This window comes from Acomys russatus, chromosome 7 (assembly GCF_903995435.1).
Source record: "Acomys russatus chromosome 7, mAcoRus1.1, whole genome shotgun sequence".
Lineage (NCBI taxonomy): Eukaryota > Metazoa > Chordata > Mammalia > Rodentia > Muridae > Acomys > Acomys russatus.
Window position 1 is genome coordinate 53,771,142 of NC_067143.1, and position 14,577 is coordinate 53,785,718.

A 14,577-nucleotide genomic window follows, 5' to 3' on the forward strand; every position below is an offset into this window, starting at 1 on the left:
AGGACAGCCAAGGCTACACAGAGAAACCCTGTCTCAAACAAACAAACAAACAAAAAAACAAACAAAAAACCTTGTGTTTGGGCTGGAGAGGTGGCTCAGAGGTTAAGAGCACTGACTGCTCTTCCACAGGTCCTGAGTTCAATTCCCAGCAACCATGTGCTGGTTCACAACCATCTATAATTCTATAATGTGATATGATGCCCTCTTCTGGCCAGAAGGTGTACATGCAGGCACAACACTGTATACATAATAAATAAATCTTTTAAAAAAACAAACAAAAAAGCTTGTGTTACCGAATGATCTGTGACTCCAGTTCCCAAGGAGCCAATGCCCTTTCCTGACTTCCCTGTGCACTAAACACACATGTGCTTACCCGTACTTCCATGCAGGCAAAACACTCATACACATAAAATAAGAAAAGAAATCTTTGATAAAAGTGTGTGTCACCATGCCTGGCAAGTTCTGGATTTCTCAGCCACAAGTTGCTTAGCTTACTCTGTGCTCACTTGCATGGATGGCTTACACAAGATCAACTGTCAACTCCACTTCTAAGGGAAGTCCAGGAAGCAAGTACCTGATTTCTATCACACAGGAATTTTCCCAGCCAGGCGCAGTGGCACATGCCTAGAAGTGGTCTCAGATGCCAGAAAAATAAGTGTCGGGGCTGGAGAGATATCTCAGTATGTATGTGTGTGTATATATATATTTCCCATCCCACACTTGGGATCAAAACAAAAACATGTTTATATGCACTACACACACCCCCCTTGTTTTATTATTTTTTCCTTTTTTTATTTTTTAAGATTTTTTAAGACAGGGTTTCTCTGTATAGCCCTGGCTGTCCTGGACTCACTTTATAGACCAGGCTGGCCTCAAACTCACAGTGATGCACTTCCCAGGGCCACCATGCCCCACATCATTGCAACTCTTATTTTTTAAAAAAGTATTTTATTGTGGACTTGCTTACAGTTTCAGAGGTTAGTCCATTATCATCATGGCTGGAACCGTGGTGGCACCATCCAGAGATGGTTCTAGAGAAGCAGCTGAGAGTTCTACAACCAGATTCATAGGCAGAGAGAGAAAGACTCTGGGCTTGGCATGGGCATTTGAAACTTCAAAACTGCCACCGCCCCTCCCCCAGTGACACACTTCCTCCTCCAAGGCCACACCTCCTAAGCCTTGTAATCCTTTCAAACAGCTCCACTTCCTGGTGACTAGGCATTCAAATATATAAGCCTACGGGAGCCATTTTTAGTCCAACCACCACAGCACATAAACTCTCTGCCTCTCTCCAGCTGCCAATGCCAGTTTCCTCAACTTCTCTGCAAGGACTCCTCAGAGGTTGCCACAAAGTACACTCCAATGTTTTACCATGTTCTGCTTTAATCCTCTAAAGCTGTCATAGAGAAGAGAAGAAGGCTGAGATCAAGTCCAAATGACAGCACGCAATAACTGTCCTAGCTGCTGCTTTTTTTCTCTCTCTCTTTCTTTCTTTTTATTTTATGTGCGTTAGTATGAATGTGCCAGATCCCTTGGGATTGGAGTTACAGATGGGTGTGAGCTGCCATGTAGGCACTGGGAATTGAACCTGGGTCTTTTGGAAGAGCAGACAGTGCTCTTAACCACGGAGCCATGTCTCCAGCCCCGAGACAACTAACTTAAAGAGTAAAGATGTCTTAGCAAGGGCCAGTGAGAGCTTAGTGAATAAAGGTGCTTGTAGCCACCACACTTGACGACCTGAATTTTATTCACAGGACTTACATTGTAGAATTGTGTCTTCTGACCTACACACACACACACACACACACACACACACACACACACACACACACACGTATGTAGCTGAGTATAGTGTCATATGCCTTTAATGCCTGTAGTCAGGAGGCTGAAGCAGTTGATGTCTGCCTGCTTGAGACCAGCCTGGACCATATATGAGCTCCAGGCCTGCCAGAGCTACGTAATGAGACCCAATCTCCAAACAAGTAAATAATATACTCTTAGTTTATTTTCTAAATTCGTATAACAATAAACGATGAGGAAGAGCTTTGGTGACCCACCTTTGGACAAGACTCACACTTGGGCCAATTCTTTTGTTTTGTTTTGTTGGTTTTTTGAGACAGGATTTCTCTGTGTAGCCTTGGCTGTCCTCAACTAGGGAGTCGACCAGGCTGGCCTTGAACTCACAGCGATCCACCTGCCTCTGCCTCCCGAGTGCTGGGATTAAAGGCGTGTGCCACCACGCCTGGCCTTGGGCCAATTCTTACTGAGGGCAGAATTACATCAGAGTGATGGTGCCCTGGGTAGTCATGCAGGTGGAGGGGACTATTCCCAATCCCCAAGAGGAAGAGTTGCACTGGGGTGACCACTTCACAACTGCCTGCTATGGCAGCCCTTATGTGGGTCTCCTTCTTTCCACACAACCCAGTGACTACATCCGTCTGTGGTGTGCTTGGTAGGTCCTGGAAACTTGAGGAGGCAGGTCTAGTTGGAAGAACTAGGTCACTGGGGGCATGGCTTTAAAGTTTCACCTGGTCTCCCATCCTGTGCTCCTCACGTTCCGTTCTGTTTCCAGCTCGTCTGAAGGTAATCAGCTGCCTCCTCCACTCATCCTCCACAGCCGTGGTGTTCTGCCTCAGTGCAGGCCCAGACCCAGGAGGTCAAGGTCTGCAGACTGAGAGTTCTGAAGCCATGAATTAAAATCAATTCTTTTAGCTGGGCGTGGTGGCACACACCTGTAATCCCAGCACTCGGGAGGCAGAAGCAGGCAGATCTCTGTGAGTTCGAGGCCAGCCTGGTCTGCAAAGCAAGTCCAGGACAGCCAAGGCTAACACAGAGAGACCCTGTCTCAAAAAACCAGAAAAGCATCCGAGTCTCAGTAAAAGAAGCTGTCCCTACAATGGTATAATATCAGGTCTACCTAACACCTTTTTTGGCGGGGGTGGGGAGGTTGTTTTGTTTATTAGGTTTTTGAGACAGGGTTTCAGGTTTGGCTGTCCTGGAACTCTCTTTGTAGACCAAGCTGGCCTTGAACGCACAGAGATCTGCCTGCCTCTGCCTCCCGTGTTGTGTGATTAAAGGTGTGTGCCACCACGCCCGGCACTAAAATCAATTCTTTTGCCCTTAAGTTTCTGTCTGGTTACAGAAAACAATAAAAAAGAGTCTTTGTGGTGGCTCATACCTTTAATCCTCGCACCCAGCGGCAGAAAACGGCAGATCTCAGTTCAAGGCCAGCTTGGTCTACAAAGTGAGTCCAGGACAGCCAGGGCTACACAGGGAAACCCTGTTTCAGGGAGGAGGGGAAAGAGACTAAGTTAATTAATGTTTACCACATACCAGATACTATTTGTGATGACAATTATTGGTTGTCAAATTGACTACATCTGGAATTATTTATTTAATTTTTTTTTGGTTTTTCGAGACAGGGTTTCTCTGTGTAGCCTTGGCCGTCCTGGACTCACTTTGTAGACCAGGCTGGCCTCGAACTCACAGCGATCCGCCTGCCTCTGCCTCCCGAGTGCTGGGATTAAAGACGTGCGCCACCACGCCCGGCTCTACATCTGGAATTAATGAGAACCCACACAGTGGGGTACACCTGCGAGGGGTTTTTCTTGATTAAATTGTTTTAAGTGGAAAGATTCACTTTTAATCCAGGTCTTTTGAGGTGGGAAGATCCGCCTTTAATCTGAGCCACTCTTTTTGGTGGCAGGCTATATAAAGGGTGTGGAAGAAGGGAGCACTGGTTGGTTTCTTGCTCACTTGCCTTCATTTTGATTGTTTTTGGTGTTTTGAGACAGGGTTTCTCTGTGTAGCCTTAAGCTGTCCTAGACTCACTTTGTAGACCAGGCTGGCCTTGAACTCATAGCGATCTGCCTGCCTCTGCCTCCCGAGTGCTGGGATTACAGGCGTGCACCACCACAGCCCAGCAGCAAGTCCATTCTTTAACTGGCATTAGAGCCTACTTCTTCAGGATTCCAGTGAATACCAAAGACCAGCTGAGACACCCAACCTCGTGGACTGAACAACTACCGAATTCTTGGGTTTTCCATTGGTAGACAGCAATTGTTGGACTGGCTGGACCACAGCCTGTGAGCCACTCTAATAAACCCACTAACTACATATAGAATATATGGGAACCTTACTAATACACTATTCCAACACTATATATTTTAATTCAGCTAACCATTAAAATAAACTAATCTACAGATGAGAAAGCCAACGCACTAAGAGGTTGAGTAAGTCACCATGTTACTCAGCCAGCCAGTAGTTGGGCAAAGCCATGCCTAGCCGTTAACATTGGGCTCTAAAATTCACCACCACTTGTTAAAATGAAGACATCATGTTCACAAGGAGGCTCCTCACAAGACTGCTGTGATGGCACTTAGGGCCAGAGCATTTTTAGTTCTCCCACAGGGACACACATTGTGGGGGGCACCTCTCAGGATAAATTCCTCACACCAGACCCCTAACCACCAGCCACCCCACTTTGCCTATCCTCTCAGGGAATGTTCTCAGTAATCTGCCTTTCCTACCTCACCGTACCCCCACCTTTACTCTCCCATAGCTTGGCTTTCAAAACCCACCCCTGCCCCGGCCCATGCCGCACTATCTCACCACCACAGGGCACAGGTTCTAGCACTTTCTCGGCTGTTTCTCAGTTCCTAAACCCAGCAGCAGCCAGTGGCTGCCAGGAGAGAGGGAAATCCAACCCTCCAGTCTTGCGGCTCGAGAGGGCCTGAGAACTCCATAGCACACACTCTACAATGATGCTCCGAGTCACTACTATCAGATTACTTTACCTATAGACAAATAAAGCCTTTAGAGGTTCTATTGCCAACACTCTTGGTTGTGCTAGAATTCTAACTAAAACTAGGCTTGCAGGTGGGCGAGAAAGTTCAGCAGCCAAGAGCACTGGCTGCTTTTTCAGAGGGCCTGAATTTGATTTCTGGTACCCACAAGGATGGCTCCCAGCCACCTGGAGGTCCTGTTCTGGGAAATCTGATGTCATCTTCCGTCCTTCAAGGGCACTAGGCACACATATGGTACACAGATATATGTACTGGCAAAACACTCATACACACAAAAGTAAAATAAAAACCCACACATTTCTAAAAAAAAAAAAAAAAAAAAAAAAAAAAGTTAACAGAGCTAAAAAAAAAAAAAAAAAAAAAAAAAAAGTTACAGAGCTAAGTGGAGGGGGGCGGTTACTGGCTCAAGGACCACACTGTAGAAGTGGCAGACTGGATGGCAAACCTCTGGGACACCTGGAATCAGGACTTGCACAACACTGGACCGCTCAAACTCCCTCACATCTTTGCTTGTCCTGCAAGCTGCAGCTGCTTCTGTAAATGGTTGATGTTGTCCCCGGAGACATGGCAGAGGGAGAACTTTCCTCTAGGCACAGAGTGACCCAGAAGGAAGGCACTCTCCTGTATCAGAGAGTGGAGGACAGAGAAGGAAGAGAGGTCCCTCTTCAGGTTGTGGAGGAGGTGTCTCCAATGAGAACTCCTTCCCTGGAGACAAGGGTGGGTCTCACTCATCCCTAAATAGGAGGTGGATCGACAATGGTTCTGCACTAAAACATCAAACCCTTCTGTAACCATTTCGACAAGGGGAGCTGAGCAATCAAAGAAAGAGACACCCAACTTAGTGTAGGAACGTCAAAGATGGCTTGTGAGTGGCAGCAAGGCCCAAGGTGAGTAAATAACACAAGGTTTGGGCTTTGGAACAAGCATGGGGGGATGAGGTAAACACTTGTCCGGGGAAGAGCATCTCTGAACAAAAAAGATTAGTGTGTGTATGAAAAGCAAAATAAAAGGAGGTGGACAGGAGCGCTGGCACCCAGGACGCTGTGGAGCACTGTGGGAACTTGAGTTTGGTCATGGAAAGCTGTGGTAGGACAGACAAGAGCACTGACTCTGTCCCACTGCAACTCCTTGAGCCCTTCAGATAGGCAAATGTGTCCAAGTGAGGTGAGCTTGTTGAAACAGTTCAACTCTCAGGTCTCAGTCCCCACAATCTAAAATGTTAACAAGAAACATAGAAAACATCAAGTGTTTGTGAGGATGGGGAGAATCTGGAAGCCCCAGGGAACTGTTGTGGATGTAAATGGAAGAGCAGCTCCTTAAAAAGTGAAAACCCTGCAGTTGTGAGGCCTGGCTGCTCTTGAGGAGGACCCAGGTTTGGTTCCCACATCCACACGGTGGTTAACCACCATTTGTAACTCCAGTTTCAGATGATCTGCTGCCCTCTTCTGGTCTCCAAGGGCACCGGCCATGCTGTACATACAAACATCCAAGCAAAACATTCATACACATGAATAAATAAATATGTAAAAAAAAAAAAAAATCAAGTCAAGCCTGGACAGGGGTGGCACACACCTCTAATCCCAGCACTCAGGAGGAAGACAGACAGACCTCTGTGAGTTGGAGGCCAGGCTGGTATACAGAGCAAGTTTCAGGACAGCTATGGTATGCAGAGAAACCCTGTTTCAAAAAGAAGAAAAGGGGGAAAAAATAAGTAAAAACATTGTGGAAATACGGAGTGCAATTCTACTTCTGGGTATGTACCACAAAGCAGCTGGGCATGGTGGCTGACAGTTACATCCCAGCACATAGGAGGCAGAGGCAGAAGGATTCTGTGAGTTCCAGGCGAGCTAAAGAGTGCAGACTACTCCTGCAGAGAACCTGCCTCCAGCTCCCATATCTGGAAGCTCACAACCTGAAACCCCATCACAGAAAGATTCAATTTCTTTCCTCGACTCCATAGACACCTGCGCTCACATGTGCACATTCCCACACGGACATGCTTGTAATGCATACAGACTCACACAGACACACACATACATGCGCACAAAAATAATAAATAGTATACATAAAATAAATCCAAAAGTTGAAAGCAGAGCCTTTAATCCCAGAACTTAGTAGGCAGAGGCAGGCAGCCTGAGTTCGAGGCCAGCCAGTACAACATAGTGAGACTCTGACTTAATTGGGGGAAAAAATGTGAGCTGGAGAGAAGGCTTAGTGGTTAAGAGGACACAGAGAATATGTTTTTCTTTCAAGGAACCCAAGTTCTTTTTTGGTGTGTGTGTGTGTTTGTTTGTTTTGTTTTGTTTTTTGGTTGTTTTTGTTTTTTGCTTTTTCGAGACAGGGTTTCTCTCTGTAGCCTTTGCTGTCTTGGACTTGCTTTGTAGAGCAGACTAGCCTCAAACTCACATCGATCTACCTGCCTTTGCCTCCTGAGTGCTAGGATTAAAATAGTGTGCCATGACTGCCCAGCCAATAACCCAAGTTCTATTCCCAGCACCCACAACCACCATAACTCCAGTTCTAGAGAATCTGATGCCCTCTTCTGAACTCCATGAGCACCAGGCACAGGTGTGATACACATAAATGCACGTAGGCAAAACACACATAAAATAAAATTAGTACTGCCGGACAGTGATGGCACATACCTTTAATCCCAACACTCTGGAGGCAGAGGCAGGTGGATCTCTGTGATTCTGAGGCCAGCCTAGTCTACAGAGTGAGTCTAGGACAGCCAAGGCTACACACAGAGAAACCCTGTCTTGAAAAACCCATAAATAAATAAAATTAATAATTTAAATTTTATATTAAATAATTTCATATATTTTATATATGATAAATTATAAATAATACTATATAGTTATATATAAATAATTTTAAATTTATTTATTTTATTTTTCTCTTTTAGAGACAAGGCTTCTCTGCATAGCTTTGGGTGTCCTAGATTCCCTTTGTAGACCAGGCTGACCTCAAAATCACAGAAATCTGCCTGCTTCTGCCTCCTGAATGCTGGGATTACAGGCCTGTGCCACCACCTAATAATTTTTTTTTTTTTTTAATGAAAGCAGAGTGGGAGGCAGAGGCAGGTGGATCTCTATGAGTTTGAGGCCAGCCTGGTCTACAAATCAAGTTCCAGAACAGCCAGGGATACACAGAGGAACTCTGTCTCAAAAAAATAGTCAGCTGAAAGAAAACAAATTCTGGGGGCAAAAGATGGCTCAGAGATTAAGAGCACTGATTGCTCTGAGTTCAATTCCCAGCAGCCACATGGTGGCTCACAACCATCTATAATGAGATCTGGTGCCCTCTTCTGGCAGGCAAGCACACATGCAAGCAGCACATTGTATGCATAAAAAATTAATTAATTAAAAATAAAAACTAATTAAAAACAAAATCTGACATATGCCACACAGAGGCAACCTTGAGAACATTATGTTCAACGAAATAGGCCAGTCACAGTAAGGTAAATAGTGCATGATTCCATTTTATAGTTCAAAATATTCAAAATTACAGAGTATTCAAAATTACAGAGATGATGATGGGGATGTAGGTCAGTGTCAAAGTGTTTGCTCAGTGTACATAAAGCCCTGGATTAGATCCCAAGAACCTCTTATGTGCACTAGTGCATGCATGTAATACTTGGTGCAGAGAAAGGATCAGGAGAACCAGACATTCAAGGTCATCCTTACACAGGGAGTTCAAGGCCACCTGGAATAACTGCCACCCTATCTCAAAAAATTACATAGATGATAGATAGATAGATAGATAGATAGATAGATAGATAGATAGACAGACAGATAGATGATCTCAGAAGGGTAATTACCAGAAGATGGGGGAGATGGTTAGAGAGTTATTGCTTCATATTTGAAGTCTGGGTTGTACAAGATGGTGAGTTATGGAAATAAATATGGGAGTGACACCGTACTGTCCAACAACACTGAGCTAAAAACAACACTGAATTAAAAATAGTCTTGGTGGGAAAATTTGTGTTTATGCATATTTTAACCCAAACAAACAAAAACTAGGGGAAAATTATTTGAAAGGCAAAAACAAAAAACAAACAAACAAACAAACCAAAAAACCCACACCCAAAACTCCTGACATACTTACGAAAGGAAGGCACGTGTCAAGCACAGAATGAGTAGGCTGGGAAAGAGATGACCTGAGGCTTGTGGGCCCCACTGTGCTGGTAAACATGAGGAAGAGGAATTTCAGGAGTGCTCCCTTAATCCCAGAGGACTTTGTTTGGTGACAAGGACATAGCCCTCTCCTGGTTTCTCCTTGGGTGTCAGACAGCCCATCCTCAGGACATAGTGTACAAACCTGGGGACCTGGGACTGGGCACTAAGAAGGAAAGGCTCAACTTATTCTTCAGAAGCACCAAAGAGACAGAAGGGGCTTTCTATTCATCCGCCAGGTAAAGATGCTAAATGCTACCCCACAGCCTGGAGAGAGAGCTGGTGAAAATCCATGGAGGGCCAGTCTACCTGGCTTTCCTAAAGAAAAAACAAGGTGGGGGGGGGGCTCTGAAAGGAAGAAGAGAGACACTGAAGGAGAGAAGGGGGGAATCATTTCCATATTTGTAAAGCTTAGCATCCAACACAAACACACACACACACACACACACACACACACACACACACACACACACACACACACGGGCCAGAGGTCACAAGCTATTGAGAAGGACACAGAGCTGAGAAAACAGGGAAGGGAGGGAATGGCCTGGACCCAGCAGGTGACGGCTCCTGTGGCCTTCAGGACAAGAGACATCTCAGGGAGAGACTTCTTCGACCTTGCGACCTCCTCCCCTGGTGCCTGCCCCTCGACAGCCTCTCCACCACAATGTCTTGGCCGCCTTCTGCCCTCTGGCTCACAAAGCCCAGCTCTCTGGAGGTCCTTTCCTCTGTTCCGCTGTTCTGTTTCTGGCCTTGTCACACTCTACGACCATCCTGTGTGTGGCCTCGCTATGATTAGTCTCTGCTTTGTCTCAGCGTTCTCCCGAGCTCCATCACAGTCCTGGTTGCAGTCCACGTCCATGTTCATGCACGTCCTTCTGTTCCATGCCTGTCTTTCTCCATCCTGCCGACCTCCTCTCTCTCTGCTCATCTCCGTCGCCACCCCTGCCTTTCTCTTCTACTGGTTTCATCCTTGTCTTCATCTGTATATCCCTCCTTCCCTTGTCTCTATCACGGGGTCTGTCCCCTTTTCTCTCGGTCTTCTCTGTATACCCACGTCCCCTCCTTGTCCCTGTCCCAGGCTCCTTCTCTTGTCTTTTTCTCCTCCTTGTCTCCATCCCCCTCACTCCAGGGCAGCCTCCGCAGTCCTCCCAGGGAAAGGACCTAGCTGGGGGCGGGGCTGAAGGGCCAGATCGGAATAATTCGGTTATCTGGGAGAATTGAATTAACTTCTTCACATCAGCACCGCGGGGCCTGCCTCCCTAGCTTCCACTGGGCCGCAGGTGGGAGACCCAAGAATGAGGTCGGGACCCTCCTGCTGGGCATGGTGTGTAGAGATCGAAGGTCTAGGCCAGATTGGGACAGGATAAGGGACTCTCAGGATGGGGTCCCACACAGCCCCACCTGCACCTCGGGAGCCCTAAAAGGGAGGCTCTTTGAGGTGGGGGGCCCGGGGTGGCTAGGGGCGGGGTCTGGGCCTCTCAGACCCCGCCCCGCGGAGCTCGCCCCGCCTCGCCCCCTCCACGGGGTCCTGCGCGTTAAAAGGCGCGCGGGCTGGCTGTACTGCACTTGCGTTGCACCGGGGCAGAGTGCGGGCCGCGACGGGGCGGGCGGACTCGTGGGCACTCAGAGCAGGTCACAGGTCCTCTGCGCCTGGAGCTCGAATCTCCATCCCGAACTCCACTCAGCCCGGGACCCGGACCCCGACCCGACCCGACCCGACCCGACCCGACCCGGCCCGGCCCGGCCCCCGCCCCCGCCCCCTCGGGCCGATGGACTACTCCTACCTCAATTCGTACGATTCGTGCGTGGCGGCCATGGAGGCGTCCGCCTACGGCGACTTCGGCGCCTGCAGCCAGCCTGGAGGCTTCCAATACAGTCCCCTGCGGCCTGCCTTCCCTGCCGCGGGGCCACCTTGCCCCGCGCTCGGCTCTTCCAATTGTGCGCTTGGTGCCCTACGCGACCACCAGCCCGCACCCTACTCGGCAGGTGAGCGCAGTCCCATCCCAACCCTACCTCCAAATCCCACGGAACCCCTGCTCCCTGCCCTACTCTGCAAGTGAATGTGACTGATCCCACAAGCTGCCTCCTACCCATGCGCCTGACTAGACCCTCCAATGTACTTTGAGACCCCCAGTAATAGGAGTTTCTTCTTGGCAAGGATGGGCCGGGTTCCTCCGGTTCCTCTTTCTCATGCCAAACCCCTATCCTGTGCCTTTTGAATCAAAGAAACGGGTCCAGTCCTGGGTCCCTCGCTAGGCCCTCCCCTTCTTCCCTACAAAGGTGACCACCAAACCTCTCCATCCCCTGTATCTTCGCAATGGGCTTCCAACCTGCTTTCATCCTTACCACCTGTGTCCTGGATGATGCCCCCCCCCCCATTAGATCCCTGCTGCCTCTGAGCTGCCCAGATAGAACCCTTTTCTAGAGCCACAATACCATCTTTCTAGTCTTTTCTTTGCCCTGTCTTAGACCTGTCCTGCCTGGGCCCAAACACCAACAAACAAACAAACAAACGAAACCCGGTTCCTATAGTCACAGAAAAGGAGCCTCTATCTAACTGAGCCACTTTCATTCCCACATCCCCTCCATCCTGGCCGGCAAAACCGAGGAGTAGATACTCCGCCTTCAAGTCCTTTGATCCAAGCAAGCCCCTGTCCAAATCCTCGACATCAGTTAGCCTTTCCGGCAGCCCCATCCCTTCCCAGCCTGCCCCACCCGGCTTCCTCCTCTCTTAGCTCTTGCCCCCCCCCCCGAAGATTACTACGGGAACCCAAAAGGAGGACTGGGGTTCGGTGGGGAGATAAGCACTTGAATTTAAGGAAATAAGAACCACTAAGATGAGGCCAGAAAGCAAAACGGGTTTGGGAAGACTAGTGATGCTGGACCAGGCAAAAGGATGGGGATTGCAGAAATGGAAACAGGAATAGGGAGACAGATTCCTAAGGAAAAGGTCCGTGCGACTGTGGGTGGGATAAGGCATGAGGAGACGGAAGCCCAGACAGGGACCCTGAGAGAAATAGGTACTCGGTGTTGGAAGACAGAGATAAGAACCAGATGGATGGTGGGGACACAAATTATGGGAGATGGGGACCAAAAGAGACTGAAAGCAGATAAGTGAAAGGAGGATAAAAATGGAGTGTTGGGGATTTGGGGAGATGGGACAAAAAGATGATTGGGGGACCCCCAAGAAAAACATGGGGACTTGAACCAGACTTAGATAAAGAGATGGTGTCAGCATGAGGGTGTAGAAAGATGGTTATGAGGCGGAGTGGGGGTGAGGGTGGGGGGCTGGGATAGGTCTTAGAGGAGGTAGGACACAGAGAAGGTGACTGAGTGGGAGAAAGGGGGCAAAGGAAATAGAAAAACTTTAGTAAGAAGCGAGTAAGAACAGTCCTCAACGGGCACAAAGAGAACAGTGGTGCAGAAGGGGGAAATTAAAGAGAAATTCAGCTGGAGGAAGATGAAGATGAGGAAGAGAAGAGGATATATCTGGAGAAGAAGTAGCAGGGATGAGAGGCAGGACTGAAGAAATAAAGTTTGGAAGGGAGAGAGAGATGGGCTTTGGGGTGGAGAGGAAGGGAACCTCCGCGGCACACACAGCGGCAGAGTCAGCGGCAGGATTAAAAGTAGACCTGGCAGCCAGGGCCCAGAGAGTGGTTCTAGGGGGGGACACTGGTGCTGATGTGACCTGGTGCAGACGTGCTTGGCTCCTGTGATGAGCTAACAGGGCCTGGAGTCCCCCCAGGAAGGGTGCCTGAGGAGAAACACCACCGTGTGGGTAGGAGGCTGGGAGAGGCCCGTGTGATGATGATAGGTAGGGATTGGATGAAGGTGGAAAAAAAATATGGACAACGGACCCTTAGTTGGAGCTTCTGGTTTGTTTCTGGGACTCCTTAAGGCCAAGGTCTCCCCGATGATTCAATCTTAGGGACACATGGCTGGAAGCTATTGAAGCTCAAATCGAGGGGAGGGGAGGGGTTATATGCGATTTCCTCTAGGGTAGGACACAGGAGCCTGGGGACTGACACCAGCTTCCCACGCACTCCACCCTCAATGCCCCTGCCCTCGCACACACTCCCTGCAGTGCCCTACAAGTTTTTCCCGGAGCCGTCCGGCCTGCATGAGAAGCGCAAACAGCGACGAATCCGCACCACGTTCACGAGTGCGCAGCTCAAAGAGTTGGAGCGCGTCTTCGCCGAGACCCACTACCCCGACATTTACACTCGGGAGGAACTGGCGCTCAAGATCGACCTCACCGAGGCTCGCGTGCAGGTGCGTGGATACACGTGCAGCGTACGCGCTTGCTAGAGGAGGGTGCCGGAGCCTGCAAGCCAAGAAAGTTCGGGTGTAGCTGAGCAGCTAGGGAAGGCAGAGGGACCGGGGACTCGGACTCACAGAACTGATCTGGGTAGCTTCAATTTGCCTCCGACTGAGTATTCCTACATTTTTTCCGGCCAAGTTGGAGGTTTAAGAATTTTTACTCTGACAATAGAAAGCAAGGCAACTGGATTGACGTTGACCGGGTACTGATTAGGCCAATCCGTACTTCCAGATGAGGGTATCCAGCGTCGCAATTTTGAACTCCTGAGTCAGGAAAGTTTAAGTTTGGGGTGGCTGCAGGGCGTATAAATCCAGCTGTCCAGCTTTGTCAGGGGGACCCTGCATAAAAGATCTTCCTATTATCCCCTGTCCTGGGGCGCCCCAGGTGTAAATGCCCCAGGTTCCTAAATAGTTGGGCTATAGTGATAAAGACTAACGGTAGAGCCCCCTCCAGGAGACCAAAATACAGGATGGGGGGCAGCAGAGTCTACTGCCCAAAGGCCTGTTAGAAGGGGCACCAGAGGCAGGAAGATTGGAAGGGACGCCTAGTGGAGCGGTGGAGGGTGGAAGGCAATGGATCTCCGACTGGTAATAATCCGAGACCGATCCTTTCTGGACCGAGGTCACACGCGCTTAGCTGCCGAGGGAGGGCTGAAGTGCCCCGTGACTATCCTCTGGGCTGACTGTCCCCTGTGCCCACAGGTCTGGTTCCAGAACCGCCGTGCCAAGTTCCGCAAACAGGAACGTGCGGCCAGCGCCAAAGGCGCGGCGGGGGCGACGGGCGCCAAAAAGGGCGAAGCTCGCTGCTCGTCGGAGGACGACGACTCCAAGGAGTCCACGTGCAGCCCCACTCCCGACAGTACCGCGTCGCTACCGCCGCCGCCCGCACCTAGCCTGGCCAGCCCGCGACTGAGCCCCAGCCCTCTGCCAGCCGCGCTGGGCTCCGGGCCCGGGCCCCAGCCACTCAAGGGCGCGTTGTGGGCAGGGGTGGCGGGAGGTGGGGGTGGCGGGCCCGGCGCAGGCGCCGCGGAGCTGCTTAAGGCCTGGCAGCCAGCGGAGCCCGGTCCCGGGCCCTTCTCTGGAGTTCTGTCCTCTTTTCACCGGAAGCCCGGCCCCGCCCTGAAGACAAACCTCTTCTAGCCACCGGCGTCTGTAGGCAACCAGCCTGCCCCCAAGAGACACCCCTACCCTATTGTACCCGAGAGTCTCTCCCTATCCTGGCCGCCTGCCTGGAAGCTCCCCGTCGTCCCCACAACCCAGTGTCTGATCGCTAG

The 14,577-nt window shown here is 49.7% G+C and overlaps 1 protein-coding gene across 1 annotated transcript; it reads left to right on the forward strand.

The window, feature by feature from the left end:
• Window positions 1–10,749: 10,749 nt before the first annotated feature.
• On the forward strand, window positions 10,750–14,547 carry Phox2a (paired like homeobox 2A). Its single transcript, XM_051149074.1, has 3 exons — window positions 10,750–10,969; window positions 13,068–13,255; window positions 14,006–14,547. The coding sequence occupies exons 1-3, from the start codon at window positions 10,753–10,755 to the stop codon at window positions 14,441–14,443; spliced, it is 843 nt and encodes a 280-aa protein (XP_051005031.1). The 5' UTR covers window positions 10,750–10,752; the 3' UTR covers window positions 14,444–14,547.
• Window positions 14,548–14,577: the final 30 nt, after the last annotated feature.

What these genes read in the sequence shown, in the direction of transcription:
- Phox2a (XM_051149074.1), top strand. Translation starts at nt 10,753, where the DNA reads ATGGACTACTCCTACCTCAATTCGTACGATTCGTGCGTGGCGGCCATG. An exon ending in GCCCGCACCCTACTCGGCAG is followed by an intron (nt 10,970 to 13,067) that starts GTGAGCGCAGTC and finishes CACTCCCTGCAG; the next exon opens with TGCCCTACAAGTTTTTCCCG. An exon ending in TCACCGAGGCTCGCGTGCAG is followed by an intron (nt 13,256 to 14,005) that starts GTGCGTGGATAC and finishes CTGTGCCCACAG; the next exon opens with GTCTGGTTCCAGAACCGCCG.